The sequence below is a fragment of the Nomascus leucogenys genome, chromosome 9 (assembly GCF_006542625.1).
Source record: "Nomascus leucogenys isolate Asia chromosome 9, Asia_NLE_v1, whole genome shotgun sequence".
NCBI lineage: Eukaryota > Metazoa > Chordata > Mammalia > Primates > Hylobatidae > Nomascus > Nomascus leucogenys.
In genome coordinates, this window is record NC_044389.1 from 58280041 (window position 1) to 58295499 (window position 15459).

Here is a 15459-nt window from a genome sequence, read left to right on the forward strand (position 1 = left end):
AACTCTGATATGACTAAATGCTGCAAGGCTTTTATGCATTATGCCAAAGTATATTTTCACCAGGTAAAGAAAATTTTGATGGTCCAATGACTAAGAACAATCAAACCCTTCACAATCTAGAATCTGGAGATCGGGTCTCTGAGAACAACATCAGAGAAAGACTGCCTTTCCCACCTACACTAAAGCTTCTGGACTTTGAACTTTAGGTTCATTATCTCACAATTCAGAAAGGACTCTCCACACTCTTGGAACTGGACACCCATTAGAGACCTTAAGACAAAGTTAACCAGGAAAGTTTCTCCCCAGAAGCAAGCAGCATTTTAGTGTGGACAGTTTTCTCCCAAGATCATGAATCAAGACTTCTCTGTAATTATGACTCTTATCTCTCAATTTGTTCCTTGCTTATGATTCTGTGAACGACAGAAGTGAAAAAGGGGTCTCCTGTGTGCACTCCATAAAAATAAGTCTAAGATGGAATAAAAATGGTAATAAACACTCACAACCAAAACGAAATCTCAAAAATCAGCAAATATGTTCTCCTGAAATAAAATGTAAAATAATTAAAAATAAAATGTACTTAAAAAGTCCCACCAGTGATCCAACCCTAGTCAGTTATATTACTGACTGACTCCGGCAAGTAATATGTAAACAATTCAGAATAAAGTTTTTGCCTGCCATCTAGTGTTGGGAAAAACTACATAAAGGTATTCTTAAGACTTTTTTTTTCCTGATCTGAGCTACTTAACTAAAATTTAAAAATCATTTTGTGCTTTGCATTAATCATCACATTAGCATCTGTGTCAAACCAGTATATATTTTTTTTTTTGGCAAATTCAAGCACGAGGGCAAAAATAAGAGTGTCAACAAGGAATCTGCAAAGTTTTAAGTACTGATTCTACTCACATCCACAGTCATATTCTGATATTCTGATGGCATAGGAGTCTGTGCTACTTCATCATCCAGCTGTCTCCAATACCTGGTCATATCTAAAGCAGAGTGCATACATAATGGACATCTGTAGCCTCTGAAAGAGATAGAAAAGGTTATTTTCCAAATATTAAACAAAGAATATATTAATTCAGGTATACAAGAAGATGCAAGCTAACTGCCACATGAACCATTCAAAACAGGCATTTTCCTCTACTTCAAGATAATCTCTTAGGAACCTGGCAACTTTCACACTATAAAACTTTTAAATTAATTCCTGTATACTTATTTAAAACTAAGTCTTTTTCCTCAGTACTCTAAAATGGAGAGGAATTAGTCCATATTCTTTGTAGAATACACTTCATATATTTTTATAAACTAATTAAGCTACTCCTTATCTAAACAACCTTAATTTCTTAATACACTCATGCAAAGAGACTGTATTTGTTTAAAATTTTCAGATATTATTTCCTTTCTAAAAATTTGAAAAAAGAATGCTCTCTCTAGCTCTTCACATTTTTGCTCATCAATCTGCAGAACCAAAATACAGTCTCCTCTTTTCAATTATTTTCATCTAATTTTAATATCCTTTCCATTAATAAAGTCTTAGCTTTAATGATCACTTCACCTACTTTCTTTTAGTTTACTATGCTTGGCCAACATAACAACCTAACAAATTTTTGGCAATATTTTTCATCATTTTTACAACACTATAACTGCATCTGGCAAAAACTGCGCTTCCTGGTATATATGGCCAGAAAAAAAAGAGGTAACTATCTCAAATTGTGGGAGTAGACAAGGTTTAAGAGAAACATATGGCAAAAGTGTAGTTCTATATCCAAGACGCTTTGTCCAGTTTTAACAATATTCATCTACCCTATCCATTTCAATATAAATAGCCATGCCCAATACAGTATAAGTAACAATGTTTGTCCACCTCCCCACACCACACGCAAAAAAAAATCAAACATCTTACAATTATTTTTAAAATCCCAAACACTCACTCTTTTAACATTTCTTCATAACACGTTCTGAAAGAAAATATAAGATTATTTTAGTAAAACAAAAACTGTCTCCACTATTTTCAAACATCATTGAAAAAATGATGTTACCTTACCTATGTAAAAGATGTCCACATGGCAAGACATGAGCAACAACACGGGATGTGTGAATGTCCTATAAAGCAAATAAATGTTAGTGCTTGTATGATGACAACATAAACACCCAAGTATTTTAAATTCAAGAGCTGAGACTTCCACAGTACAAAACATTTTAAGCCTACCTCCAAACATATGGGACAATTCTGTCGGGACACATTTTCAATACACTGTTTGAAAGAGAAATTCACATTAACAAAAGCTTAACTAGATTAAAATGTCAGGTATAACAGTATTAATAATAAAAATTAACAAAACCAACTTACTAAAAATAATAGCTAACATTAATATATGCTTTTTATATGTCAGAAAAGAGTTTTTTAATAGTTATTTAAATCTCACACTATTTCAGGCTTGGCATATTATCTGACACAATGAAAATGCTCAATAAACATTATTGAGATTACCTTCATTTCACAAATAAGGAAAGTGACTTAGGAATTCAAGACACTTACCCAAGATCCAAAGATAATAAGATTTGGAAACTTTGCATATTATGTATGTTTTGCTCCAAAGCCAGTGACCTAAATTAGTAGGCTCAATTACTTACTAATAATATCGGTAATAATAGTTCGTATTATTGAAATATACTACATGCCATGTTCAGCACAGTACTTGTATAAGATCAATTAAATCTCACAATCCTAGATGAAATAGGCTATGATTGTTATACCATTTTACAGTTAAAGCAGTGGAGCCCTAGAGAAGCTAAGTAACTTCCAAAGTCACACATTAATAAGAGGCAGAATTAAACTGGGGCTCCAGCAGGCTAACTTCAGAGCCAGAGTTCTTAATCTGACAAGATGTAATGTCTGATTAAATCCAAGGAGGTAAGGGAAAGCACTGTGCCATGGAAGACTCCCAGGTTTTTAATGGAAGCACTTAATAGATGGCAGGACCACTTAGTAATACAGACAATAAAAGATAACTGAAAAACAACATAACAAAAAAACCGTAACCAAAAAATAGATATAAGTTTTTGAAAGATGACAGTATAGTGGGGAGAAAAACCCTCAAAATAATAAGCTTAATAGTAAGTTTAAAAATCTAGATTGTAATCCTAGCTCTGCTATTTACCAGCCCTTGAGATTTTGGACTAGCCACCGCTTTAGTCTTATGTTTCTTATTTAAAAAATAAAATTAATACATATTTCATTTGATTCTAAAGTGCACCTCACACATACATTTTAACATCCCCGCAATTACAACATATCTGATCATCAATGGCATCTCTGAGTTGATGGAATGTAAATGCTGAGGTGAGGATGCAATGAATTAGTGTGTGCACACACACTACACATGCTTTGGAAACCAGAACATCATAGAAATGTAATCTATAAGATACTACTGATGCCTGGCTATCTCCATTAGCATAGCTTGCCATCACCCCAAACTCAAGTTTAAAAACCAAACTTAATCTTTTATCTTCAAAAAATTTACAATCTACTAATCAAGTACCTTAAGCTAAGGCTGAAAATCTTCAGAGTCATCTTTACTCTGCCTCATTCTTTTTCCTTAATACCATTACCACATCATATATGTTCATTATTCATCTCAATTTTCCTCACCACTTTACTATTCAGGCCAAGTTCTAGCTAATATTATATTTCTGCAATAACTTCTTATCCTTATCTTCTATCGAACCTACTATACTGCTAAGTAAATGATTTCAGTCTCTTTCCAATTAATGTCTATCTGTCTCTCTCTCTCTCAACAGCTACAATGTTGCTACTTACACTGTTCTCCCTTACCTGGAATTTCCTATACTTGAACAAGTATGATTTACACTTCACTTTACACCAATCCTCCATTCTCTTAATTAAATTCTTACAGTAGATAGAATCAGTAATATAATGTAATACTTTATTAGATTTTTTTTCAAATAATGAAAAAGGGCCTGGGATTGTGACATAATTCCTACATCCAGATTTAAATATGTATGTCTTAATTATAAAAAGAAACAGTAAAATATTTTCTGAATTTTCTTAGAATGTTGTGCTAATTAGGTTACACCATTCAGTATTTCTCCTGTTTTAAAGCTATTCTTAAAAGCAGTACCAATGGTAAGAATCCACAAACCAACCTGGAAGTTGTCAACATTATGCTAGTAAGTGATATAAGCATTCTTACACTATAGAGAAGAAAAGGAACTATAGATCAGCTATTCTGAAGTACATATTTTAAAATATCTACTTGTTAATACTGCTTTTCAAAAAAGCAATATAGTTGCACTGGGAAATACATGAAAATTAGCATGCTTCCAAAACATATTAGAAGTTAAGCTTGGTTCAAAAACACTGTAATACTTTAAAAATTATACAAACTAAATTATATACCTTGTGTCTTCCTTGAAGATTCATAGCTAGGCATAAGTTACATTTCAAACAATGGAAAAAATCTTCCTTTGGACCAATCCTAGCAAAACACATGAAAGCCAAAAGATTAGATTATTTTTTACTACAGTCATGATTTGTTCATTATGTAAAACACAAGTTTAGTCTCTGTAAAAAAAATTTCCAGCTACAATGGAGAATATGGGATAAACCCCTATCTCTCCAACATCCCTCTCCAAATGTAAGCACTATACACAGAGTGGTATCTACCCTTCTAGGCCTTTTTTTACTTTTTCTATGAAATTGCAAAAAGAGAGAAACACAGAAACACACACACACTTCGGGTTTGATTTCTTACATTAATGGATTCTTTCTACAGATGCCATTCTGCAACTTTTTTTCACTTAATATATTCTGAGGATTTTATGTCTGTCTACACAGAACCACTTCATTCTTCTTAATAGCTACATTAATGGCATGGATGTATACTAATTTTTTTAAATATTCCCTCATAAAGATCATAATTTATGATCTTTAGTTGCTACAATGATACAGTAAACATCCTTGTCCAGACATCACTTAGTTCACATGTTGATTATTTTTTACAAGATTCCTAGAAGTGAAACTACTGAGTCAGAAGATGTTGCAACATTAATTGTGATACTGCCAAACTGACCTCCAAATAGACAGTACCAATACTTCCACCAACACTGCATGAGAGTAAACATGTTCCCCACACTTTGGCTAACATGGTTACTTGTATTATAGACAAATGAAAGATGTCATTTTAATTTGCATTTTGCAAATTATGAGACAGGGACTGTACATTAATGTTTGTGAACTACTTGGATTTCTGTGGATTGTCTGTTCATATGCTCTGTCCATTTTTCTACTGAAGTATTTGTTTTTAACCAATTTACAGGTAAAAAATATATCATGAATATTAGTTTTTTATTTATATAATGAATATCAATGTTTTCATTTGCATGTATTATATTTCTATATCATCAATATCAATTTTTTATTTGCATATTTTATATTTACTTTTCTGGTCTGTAATTTCTCTTAACTTTGTCATATGGCCATTTTTAATTACTATGTAGTAAAAAGTCATCAATATTTTCCTGTATAGCTTATGCTTTCTGTCTCTTGTTTAGGAAACTTTTGTAACCTATAGATCATAAACAGACTCTCCTATGTAGACTTCTAGTACTTAGCTTTTCATTTTTATATTTTTCTTTAATCCATTTGAAATTTGCTATATATGGCAAAGGTTAGATTGCTACTTGTCTGTAAATTTCTATTCTCCACTTCCTACAATAATAGGGTATTTAGCTAGGCACTGAGCTATTCAGAACTGTCCTGAATAAAGACTATTTTCCAACATACCTGGAGGTTGGGAACAGAAGAGATACATGAAAATTCTGCATTGTGCCCTCAGGAGGAAAAATATGCCTTCCCTTCACCTAACTGTAGCCTTTCTACAGACCAGAATATGAGGAATTTTAGACTACAGAGACAAGAAAATATCTTATGGGTGACAAGGCAAAAAACAAGAACAGCCTGAGTTCCTGTTTAGCTACACAACTCAGATTTTCCATGAGAAATGAACTTCTGCCTTTCTTGAACCACCATTACTTTGGGTTTCTGTCACAAGACACTAAATCCATATTCTAATGAATACAGTTTGAAGAGTCCATTTTTGGTTTCCGAATGGATAATCAATTATCTTAATACTACCCTTTCCTGATTTAAAATGTTGCTTTTGCCATAAATTCATATGTATAAATATTTGTCTGTGTATATATACACACACACACACACACTCTATGTTTGTCCATTTATCTATTCGTCTATTCCTGCACAAATGGCAAACTATTTTAATTACTATAGCTTTATCATGTTTTGATATGTGGAATGGCAATCCACTCTTCATTGTCCTTCCTTCAAAATTTACTCAGCTATTGTGAATTTTCTCTTACAAATGAACTTTAGAATAGCCTGTCAAACTCTGTAAGGAAAATTCTGCAGGGACATTTCCACTACTGCCAAAGATAGAATAACCGAGATCAAATCTACCTTCCCATCTGAAACAATAATGACAAAAGACAGAATATATGAAACAGCAGTTTCACTGAACATCAGACAACAACACAGAGTGATCTGTGAGAGACAAGAAACAAAGTAAGTGAGCCCTAAAATTGCTCGTCTATTGCCTAGAGAGTCTTGAGGCCAGGACAGATTAGAAGAACTAAGGGTGAGACAGGAAGACATCATGATTGAAATGATGAGCTGAGGGAGTCTAGAGAAACCAAGACAGATTCATAGGACAGAGCATCAGATAGGAGAGAGCTGCACAGAGAAACCTCTGAAATATTTAGTAGGATACGTATCAGCACATGGGTGTCAGAAAACTACCCAAAGCCAGGGAAACAACCTTCTAAAGAACGAGAAGAACAGTACTACTCACACATAGCTAGGAACAGTGCCTGATCCCACCAAACAGACTGGGGAAACTCATAATTCACAGGCTCCGGGTAGAGTATTCAGAAGGATATTGCCTCAATAGTGGAGAACAGCCCTGGGATAAGCCCTTCTGTAGATCTACCTAACAAATTAGAAAAGTAAATCCCAGAAAGTCTAAACTGTTTCCAAGTAACTTAACTGCATCTCAAAACAAAGCTCAAGATTTATAGGAATACAAAAATACCCAGCATTAAACATGATAAAAAGAAAAATCACATCTGATATCCAACCCACAATAACCAGAAAACAAAGAGGCAGAAAAACACAATCTAAAATGAGAAGAATAATCAATCAATCAACCCAGAACGGACACAGATGTTAGAATTAATACAGGGCATTAAAAGTTATTATAACTGTATACTATTACATTAAAAAAGTATTAAATATGGAAAATATGTTTAAAGACCCAGATCAAACTTCTAGACATAAAAACTACAATGTCTGAGATTTTAAAATACACTGATGAAATTAATGGCAAGTTTGATATTGCTAACAAAAAGGTTAGTCAACCTGAAGGCACAGTAATAGAAACTATCTGAAATGAAATAGGAAGAAAAGGGAATTTTTAAAAAATGACAGAGCATGAGTAAGCTGTGAGACAACTTCAAGCAACCTAACATACATGTGTTCAGTTGAGCCTAACGCTGCCTCCCACATATTTTAAGATCGTCCTAAAAGGCTTTGCTGTACATAGTTAACTGTAACCTAACCGGATGTGTTTACATACAGTAACCTACTCTTATACCAATCAATCACCAAGTTTCATCCAATCACAGGCAGTCCTCTGTTCAAACTGTGTTCAAATAAGGCAAATGCTGAGCTGTAACCAATCCAGCTGTTTCCGTACCTCACTCATTTTCTGTCTGTCACTTTCCTTTGTCTGTCCATAAATCCTCTCTGACCACATGGCAGAGCCAAGGTTGGTCTGAACCTATTATCATTTTGGGGCTACCCAACTTGCAAATCATTCTTTGCTCAATTAAACTCAGTTAAGTTTAATTTGTCTTAAGTTTTTCTTTTAACACATGCAATTGGAGATCCCTAAGGTAGGAAGCAGAAGAAGAAGAGGACTGAAAAAACATCTGAAATAGTAATAGCCAAAACTTTCCTTAAATTAATGAAAAAAACTATAAACCAACGGATTCAAAAAGCTCAACAAACCCTAAGCACAAGCAACATGAAGAAAACTATACAATGGAACGTCATAAGCTAATTGTCAAAACCAGAGACAAAGAAAAAAATCTTAAAAGCAGCCATTTTGAAAGAAAGAAAAGAAAAGACACGCACAGAAAAAAAATAAATACGACTGGATTACCCCCGGGACAGACTTCACAAACTCAAAATTGGTAAAAGGAAAGAAATAAAGAGCAAAGCAGAAAAAAATGAGAGTGAGACTAAAAACACAATATAAAAGACCAATAAAACAAAAGCTGGTGTTTTTGAAAAGATAAAATCAAAAAAAATTTAATAGACTACAAAAAAAAGAAAACCAGAAACAAAAGAGAAGACATAAGAACTCAGACCACAGAAATACAAAGACAGATACTATTATGAACAATTATTTGACCACAAATTGGAAAACCTAGAATAGATAAATTCCTGGACACATCCAACCTTCTGAGATTGAACCAAGAAAATACCTCAATAAGCCAGTAACAAGTAATGAGACTGAAGCCATGACAAAAAGTTTCACATCAAAGAAAAGCCCACAACTTGATGGCTTCACTGCTGACTTATGGCAAACATTTAAAGAAAGGAAGGAAGGAAGAGAAAGAAAAGAAATCCTAAAATTTATATGGAGCCACAAAAGACCCTGAATAGTCAAAGCAATCCTGAGCAAAAAAAAAAAAACAAAACTAGAGAGGCTTCACACTACCTAACTTCAAAATATACTACAAAGCTATTGTAATCAAATCAGCATGGTACTGGCATAAAAAGAGACAAATAGACCAATTATACAGAACAGAGAACCCACATATAAATGAATGCACTTACGGCTAACTCATATTCAAGAAAAGTGCTAAAAATGTACAACAGAAAAAGGACAATCTCTTCAATAAATGGTGCAGAAAAAAACAGGATCCCATATGCAGAAGCATGAAACTAGATGCTTATCTCTCATCGTACACAGAAATCAAATCAAAATGGATTAAAGACTTAAACCTAAGACCTGAAACTAAAAAACTAATGAAAGAAAACACTGGGGAAACTCTCCAGGACCCTTATCTTGGCAAAGATTTTTTTGTGTAAGATCTCAAAAGCACGCACAACTGAAACAAAAACAGACAGAATTACATCAAGCTAAAAAGCTTCTGCACAGCACAGGGAAACAAACAACAAAGTGAAGAGACAACCCACAGAATGAGAGAAACTATTTGCAAACTATCCGCCTGACAAGGAATTAATAACCAAAATATATAAAGAGCTCAGACAACTTAATAACAAAAAAAAAATCTGATTTAAAAATAGTCCAAAGACCTGTACAGTCATTTCTCAAAAGACAAACAAACGGCCAACAGGTATGTGAGAAAATACTCAACATAACTAATCATCAGAGAAACAGAAATCAAAACCACAATGAGGTATCATCACATCCCAGTTAGAATGGCTTATACCATAAAAAAACAGGGAATAACAGATGCTGGTGAGGATATAGAGAAAGTGGAACCCTTGTATATTACTTGTAGAAATACAAATTAATACAGCCACTGAAGCAATCTGTATGGAGAGTCCTCAAAAAGACTAAACATAGAGCTACCATATCATCCAGCAAGTCCACTACAAGTACATATCTAAGGGGAAATCAGTATATCAAAGGGTATCTGCACTCCCATGTTTACTGCAGCACTATTCACAATAGCCAAAACATGGAATCAACCTTAGTGTCCATCAGTGGATGAATGGATAAAGAAAATATGGTATATGTACACTATGGAGTATTATTCAGCCATTAAAAAGAATGAAATCCTGTCATCTACAGCAACATGGACAGGATGGAGGTCATTATGTTAAGCGAAACAAGCCAACCACAGAAAGACAAATATCACATGTTTTCAATCACATGTGGGAGCTAAAAACTGGATGTCATGAAGATAGAGAGTAGGCTGGAAGATACCAGAAGCCTACAAGGGTAGGGAGGATGGGGCGGGGGAGGGGATGAAGAAAAGTTGATTAATGGATACAAATATACACTTAGAAGAAATAAGCCCTGGTGTTTGATAGATCAGTAGGGTGACTATGGTTTACATTAATTGATTATACATTTCAAACTAGCTAAAAGAGAATTAATTCAAATGTTTCTAGCATAAATATTTAAGCCTGGACAACATGGGGAAACCCCATCTCCACAAAAAATTAGCTGGTTATAGTGGCATGTGCCTATAGTCCCAGCTACCCAGGAGGCTGAGGCGGGAGGATCACATAAACCTGGGAGGTCAAGGCTGCAGTGAGTCACGATTGTGCGATTGCACTCCAGCCTGGGCAACAGAGCAAGACCCTTTCTCAAAAAACCATAAATATTTAAGGTAATGGATAACACAATTATCCTGATTTGATTATATGAATGCACTGAATTATCACATGTAGTCCAAAAATATGTACATCTAATACATGTCAATACAAATAAGGATAATCAGAACACAGCAACCACTTCTGCTATGCGACTCTGCCTTATAATAAGCTCTGGTGCTTATTTAATAACCATGAGAAATTGGTTACTTCCTCACTTTTTATAAAGCTCATTCTTGTCCATTACAGTAAGGATATATGTCCATTACCAAAAAATTAAGACCAGATGTTTGCCCGTATTTACCGAAAACTGAAACCCCATCTTTAGGGCACATCAGTCTTTGAGAAATACAGCCACAGTCCAAAGATAATCTATAACTATAATGAAGCTATTTTAAAACATAAATCAGGAATAATACACTATTAAACTCTGTAAGAAGCACTTGATTTGCTTACAGTGATTCTTGCCTAAGGATGAACAGCAATTTTTCAAGCCCACACCTCCAGATGAGAGTCAGATATATCTTAGATGAAGCAATAGGGTCAAGAGTAGAAATTTCCGTAGGAGAGCTATGCCAAGAAGACCTGTTCATCCTTGCCTTATAGATTTATTTAATGAACTAAAAGCAATGACAAACTTTCATGATATACCTAAGACAAAAATGTTTAATTCCCAAAAAAGACTTGGTGCAAAAGACTATCAAGAATGTGCAGCTCCAAAAAGACTGATTTTCAAACAAAAATACAGGAATTAATACATTCAAATAACATGATTTTTTTAAAAGTTATCATGAAAGGATAGTTTTCAACTCTAACCAGTTTCTCAAATATATATTTCTAATTTTTATACATACTATATATAATAAAATATGTATTATATATATATTTATATATATATATATATATATATATATTTTTTTTAGACAGAGTTTTGCTCTTGTTGCCCAGGCTGGAGTGCAATGGCACGATTTTGGCTCACTGCAACCTCCGCCTCCCAGGTTCAAGCAATTCTCCTGCCTCAGACCCCCGAATAGCTGGGATTACAGACATATACCACCACACCTGGCTAATTTTGTATTTTTAGTAGAGACAGGGTTTCTCCATGTTGGTCAGGCTGGTCTCAAACTCCCGACCTCAGGTGATCTGCCCGCCTTGGCCTCCCAAAGTGCTAGGATTAGAGGCGTGAGCCACTGCGCCCAGCTCTTTTAATATTTTTATTATTTAAAAAACAATAGTCATTATTGATAATCATATGTCATTTGACTAAAGACAGTATTTGTCAATCTTAATAGATTTTGCTTCCAATATCTTTTGGCAGATTTTTTAAAAATCAAAAGAACTCAAAAATCCTCGAGGGTAATTTTTCAGTATGCCATATGCACTCATTAAAAGCTACTGCAGAAAATAAACATTTCAAATATTTTTGAACAATGACAAAAGATAAAATGCCTCCTAAAACACCTACTTGAAGTGAACATAATTATTTGTCTATAACCTGAGTCACATAATATTACAATACCCAATAACATAAAACAACTTTTCTATTTGAAAATTCTGTTATTCTATACATTAAATATCTCCTAATTATGTTCCACTGAACATGAAAAGGATTACATAATCAAATACTGTTATTAGAAACTCAATATACTTGGATATTTGCACTGTACAATTAACAAGTTAAAAGTTCTGAAAAGGCTTGGTGCAGTGGCTCACGCCTATAATCTCAGCACTTTGGGAGGCCAAGGTGGGAGGATCACCTGAGGTAGGGAGTTCGAGACCAGCCTGACCAACATGGAGAAACCCCATCTCTACTAAAAATATAAAATTAGCCAGGTGTGGTGGCGCATGCCTGTAATGCCAGCTACTCTGGAGGCTGAGGCAGGAGAATCTCCTGAACCCAGGAGGCAGAGGTTGCGGTGAGCCAAGATAGTGCCATTGTACTCTAGCCTGGGCAACAAGAGCAAAACTCTGTCTCAAAAAAAAAAAAAGTTCTGAGAAGGGATTTTGATTAAATTCAGCATTTAACAAACCTTTATGACTGCAAAAGCCTTTTTTATACAATATTCACTCTGTATCCAGGTCTAGTTCTTTTCTTAATCAATTCTGTTTTAAAGATGAATATTTTATGACATTTATTCTTTCTTTAGAAATCTTCCAAAGAAGGCCGGGTGCGGTGGCTCACACCTGTAATCCCAGCACTTTGGGAGGCCAACGTGGGCAGATCACGAGGTCAGGAGATCGAGACCATCCTGGCTAACACGGTGAAACCCCGTCTCTACTAAAAATACAAAAAATTAGCCAGGCGTGGTGGCGGGCACCTGTAGTCCCAGCTACTTGGGAGGCTGAGGCAGAAGAATGGCATGAACCCAGGAGGCAGAGCTTGCAGTAAGCCGAGATCATGCCACTGCACTCCAGCCTGGGCGCCAGAGTGAGACTCCATCTCAAAAAAAAAGAAAAAAGAAATCTTTAAAGAAGAATATCTACTTTTTCTTTAATAGAATAAACTCATTCTATTCTGTTTGCAATTATCATATGGGTCCATTGAACCCTTTCATAAATCTGATACATTATAGAATCTTAATAATCTTATTTTTCCTAATTTTGGTATTTCAGCATCCTAGGAATCCTTTCACATTAATTATTAATCGTTCCAAACTATCCTAACAAAAAGACTAAAATGCAAAGCATGGTAGAAAGACCTTTCATGTAGAAACATGAAAGAATGACATGAAATAATCACTAATGCATAATCCTTCAGTTTTCTTTCTGTACTGCTCAAAGTATTACATCATCTTTCCAGAAGGCATTAAAGAGTCTGCAGATACCTTCTTTGTAGTTTTCCTTGAACACAGTTGAGAAATCAGAATTTTTCACTTTTCACAAATAGAAAAAAAAAAAAAAAAAGACAGGAAAATTTAGACAAAGTAGAAGATAAATGCAAAAAGGCAGATAACCACTCTAGACTGAAGGTTCTCCACCTAGGCAATATTTACATTTTGAACCAGATAATACTTTGTAGCAGGAAAGCATCTTGCACATTATAGGATGTTTAGTAGCATCCCTGGTCTCTATCCAGTAGATGTCATTAGCATCCGCTACCCCTCACCCCCTGGTTACAACAGCTGAAAATGTCTCCAGGCATTGCCAGATATCACCTGGGAAAAAACTGTCCCCAGTTGAGAACCAGTGCTCTGGACTCTAATTATCATAATGGTGAAATCAATCCTATAAGCAATAAATCAGATTATGATTTTCAGATGATGTACTATACGAACGGTCTCACTGAAAAAAAGGAATGAACAATATATTTCTAAGGACAAGAAGAAAATATGGTGGCCGGGCACAGTGGCTCACACCTGTAATTCCAGCATTTTGGGAGGCCGAGGTGGATGGATCACGAGGTCAGGAGATCAAGACCATCCTGGCTAACACAGTGAAACCCCTTCTCTACTAAAAATACAAAAATTAGCCGGCTGTGGTGGCGAGTGCTTGTAATCCCAGCTACTTGGGAGGCTGAAGCAGAATTGCTTGAACCCAGGAGGCGGAGGCTGCAGTGAGCCGATATCACACCACTGCACTCCAGCCTGGGTGACAGAGTGAGACTCCGTCTCAAAAAAAAAATTAATTAAAAAAAAAAAGAAAATATGGTATCCTCACTCAGTCATTTATTAGGAAGGACTTCAAATTACATTATTTCATGACAAAAACCTGGACATACTTAAAGAATGTGTGATAATATTCTTCCATCTTTTATGACGTTTGTACACCAAAATTTACTTAATATGGTTCATAAGTGGACAAACGTTGAAGGCAGGTACATATGTTAAAGTGCTTAGAAGGAAACAGATGATGTAAAAATGAAAAAAATTCATTAAAATGTTTTGCAATTACAGAGCATGCAATTATGAAGAAAAGCCATCTTTTCTTCAACCAAATTATGACTCTCAAAGTTCTCAAATGTATTTGAATTTGGTAATGTATGTACAGAAGTAATGACAAGCCAAGACTTATTAGTGGTGTATTTGAGATCTGGAATTAGTATTGCATTTTGATGATGCAAATACAAGAAGAACCAGAAGTAATTACAAGCTAGAACCTATTAGAAATGCATCTAAAATCTAGTATCAGTTATTTACACAATGCACATGTGCCAGATTCAAGCATGACAACTGACAAGTAAATACAGCTGACCTTTGAACAACATAAATTTGAAGTACACAGGTCTACTTATAAGCAAATTTTCTTCTACCTCTGCCACCCCTGATAGCAAGGCCAATCTCTCTTCTTCCTCCCTCTTTTCTGCCTACTCAACATGAAGAAGGATGAAGACCTTTATGATGATCCATTTCCACTTAATGAACAGTTAACATATTTTCTCCTTATGATTGTCCTAATATTTTTCTCTAGTTTATCCTAAGAATATAGTATATAATACATATAACATACAAAATATGTATTAATTGGCTATTTGTGTTATTGATAAGACTTCCAGTCAGTAGCAGGCTATTAGTAGTTAAGTTGTGGGGAGTGGAAAGTTATACTCAGATTTTCAACTGAGCTGGCAGTTGGTACCCTTAACCCCCAACATTGTTCAACGGTCAACAGCAGTTACAAAGGACACTGACATATTTGAGCACACATTATCTTCAACTTGGAATACATGGAATTAAAATTTGGGTTTGCAGTGTTGAAATTCTTAGTAAAATTTCCAATGAAGTTGCTTTTCACTATCCTTTATTCTTTCGTCTGCACATTATTCATAAAAGGGCTTTAAAATATTTTTTAAAATAAAAAAATCCATTATACTTAAATGGTAAATGGTGATGACTAATTTTTCTAGTATATTCAGGGTTATCATAATACTGAAAACACTGCCAAAGATATACTGCCTACACATTACTGTGCACCTACTGTATATACGGCAGTGGTCACCAACCTTTTTGGCACCAGGGACTGGTTTCATGGAAGACAATTTTTCCATGGACTGAGGTTGGGGGATGGTTTCGGGA

At 34.8% G+C, this 15459-nt stretch overlaps 1 protein-coding gene across 4 annotated transcripts in view; it reads right to left on the reverse strand.

Annotated features, from left to right (window-relative positions):
• Positions 1-15459, reverse strand: part of RCHY1 (ring finger and CHY zinc finger domain containing 1) — a 35676-nt gene that overhangs the window by 10067 nt on the left and 10150 nt on the right. For all 4 annotated transcript variants that reach the window (XM_003265752.3, XM_030818992.1, XM_012499563.1 and 1 more), the window contains 5 exons: positions 4421-4499; positions 2210-2254; positions 2045-2103; positions 1932-1958; positions 904-1024 (listed from right to left, as the gene is read on the reverse strand). In XM_003265752.3, coding sequence (XP_003265800.1) covers positions 904-1024; positions 1932-1958; positions 2045-2103; positions 2210-2254; positions 4421-4499 — 331 coding nt within the window. The remainder of the gene's footprint in view (positions 1-903; positions 1025-1931; positions 1959-2044; positions 2104-2209; positions 2255-4420; positions 4500-15459) is intronic.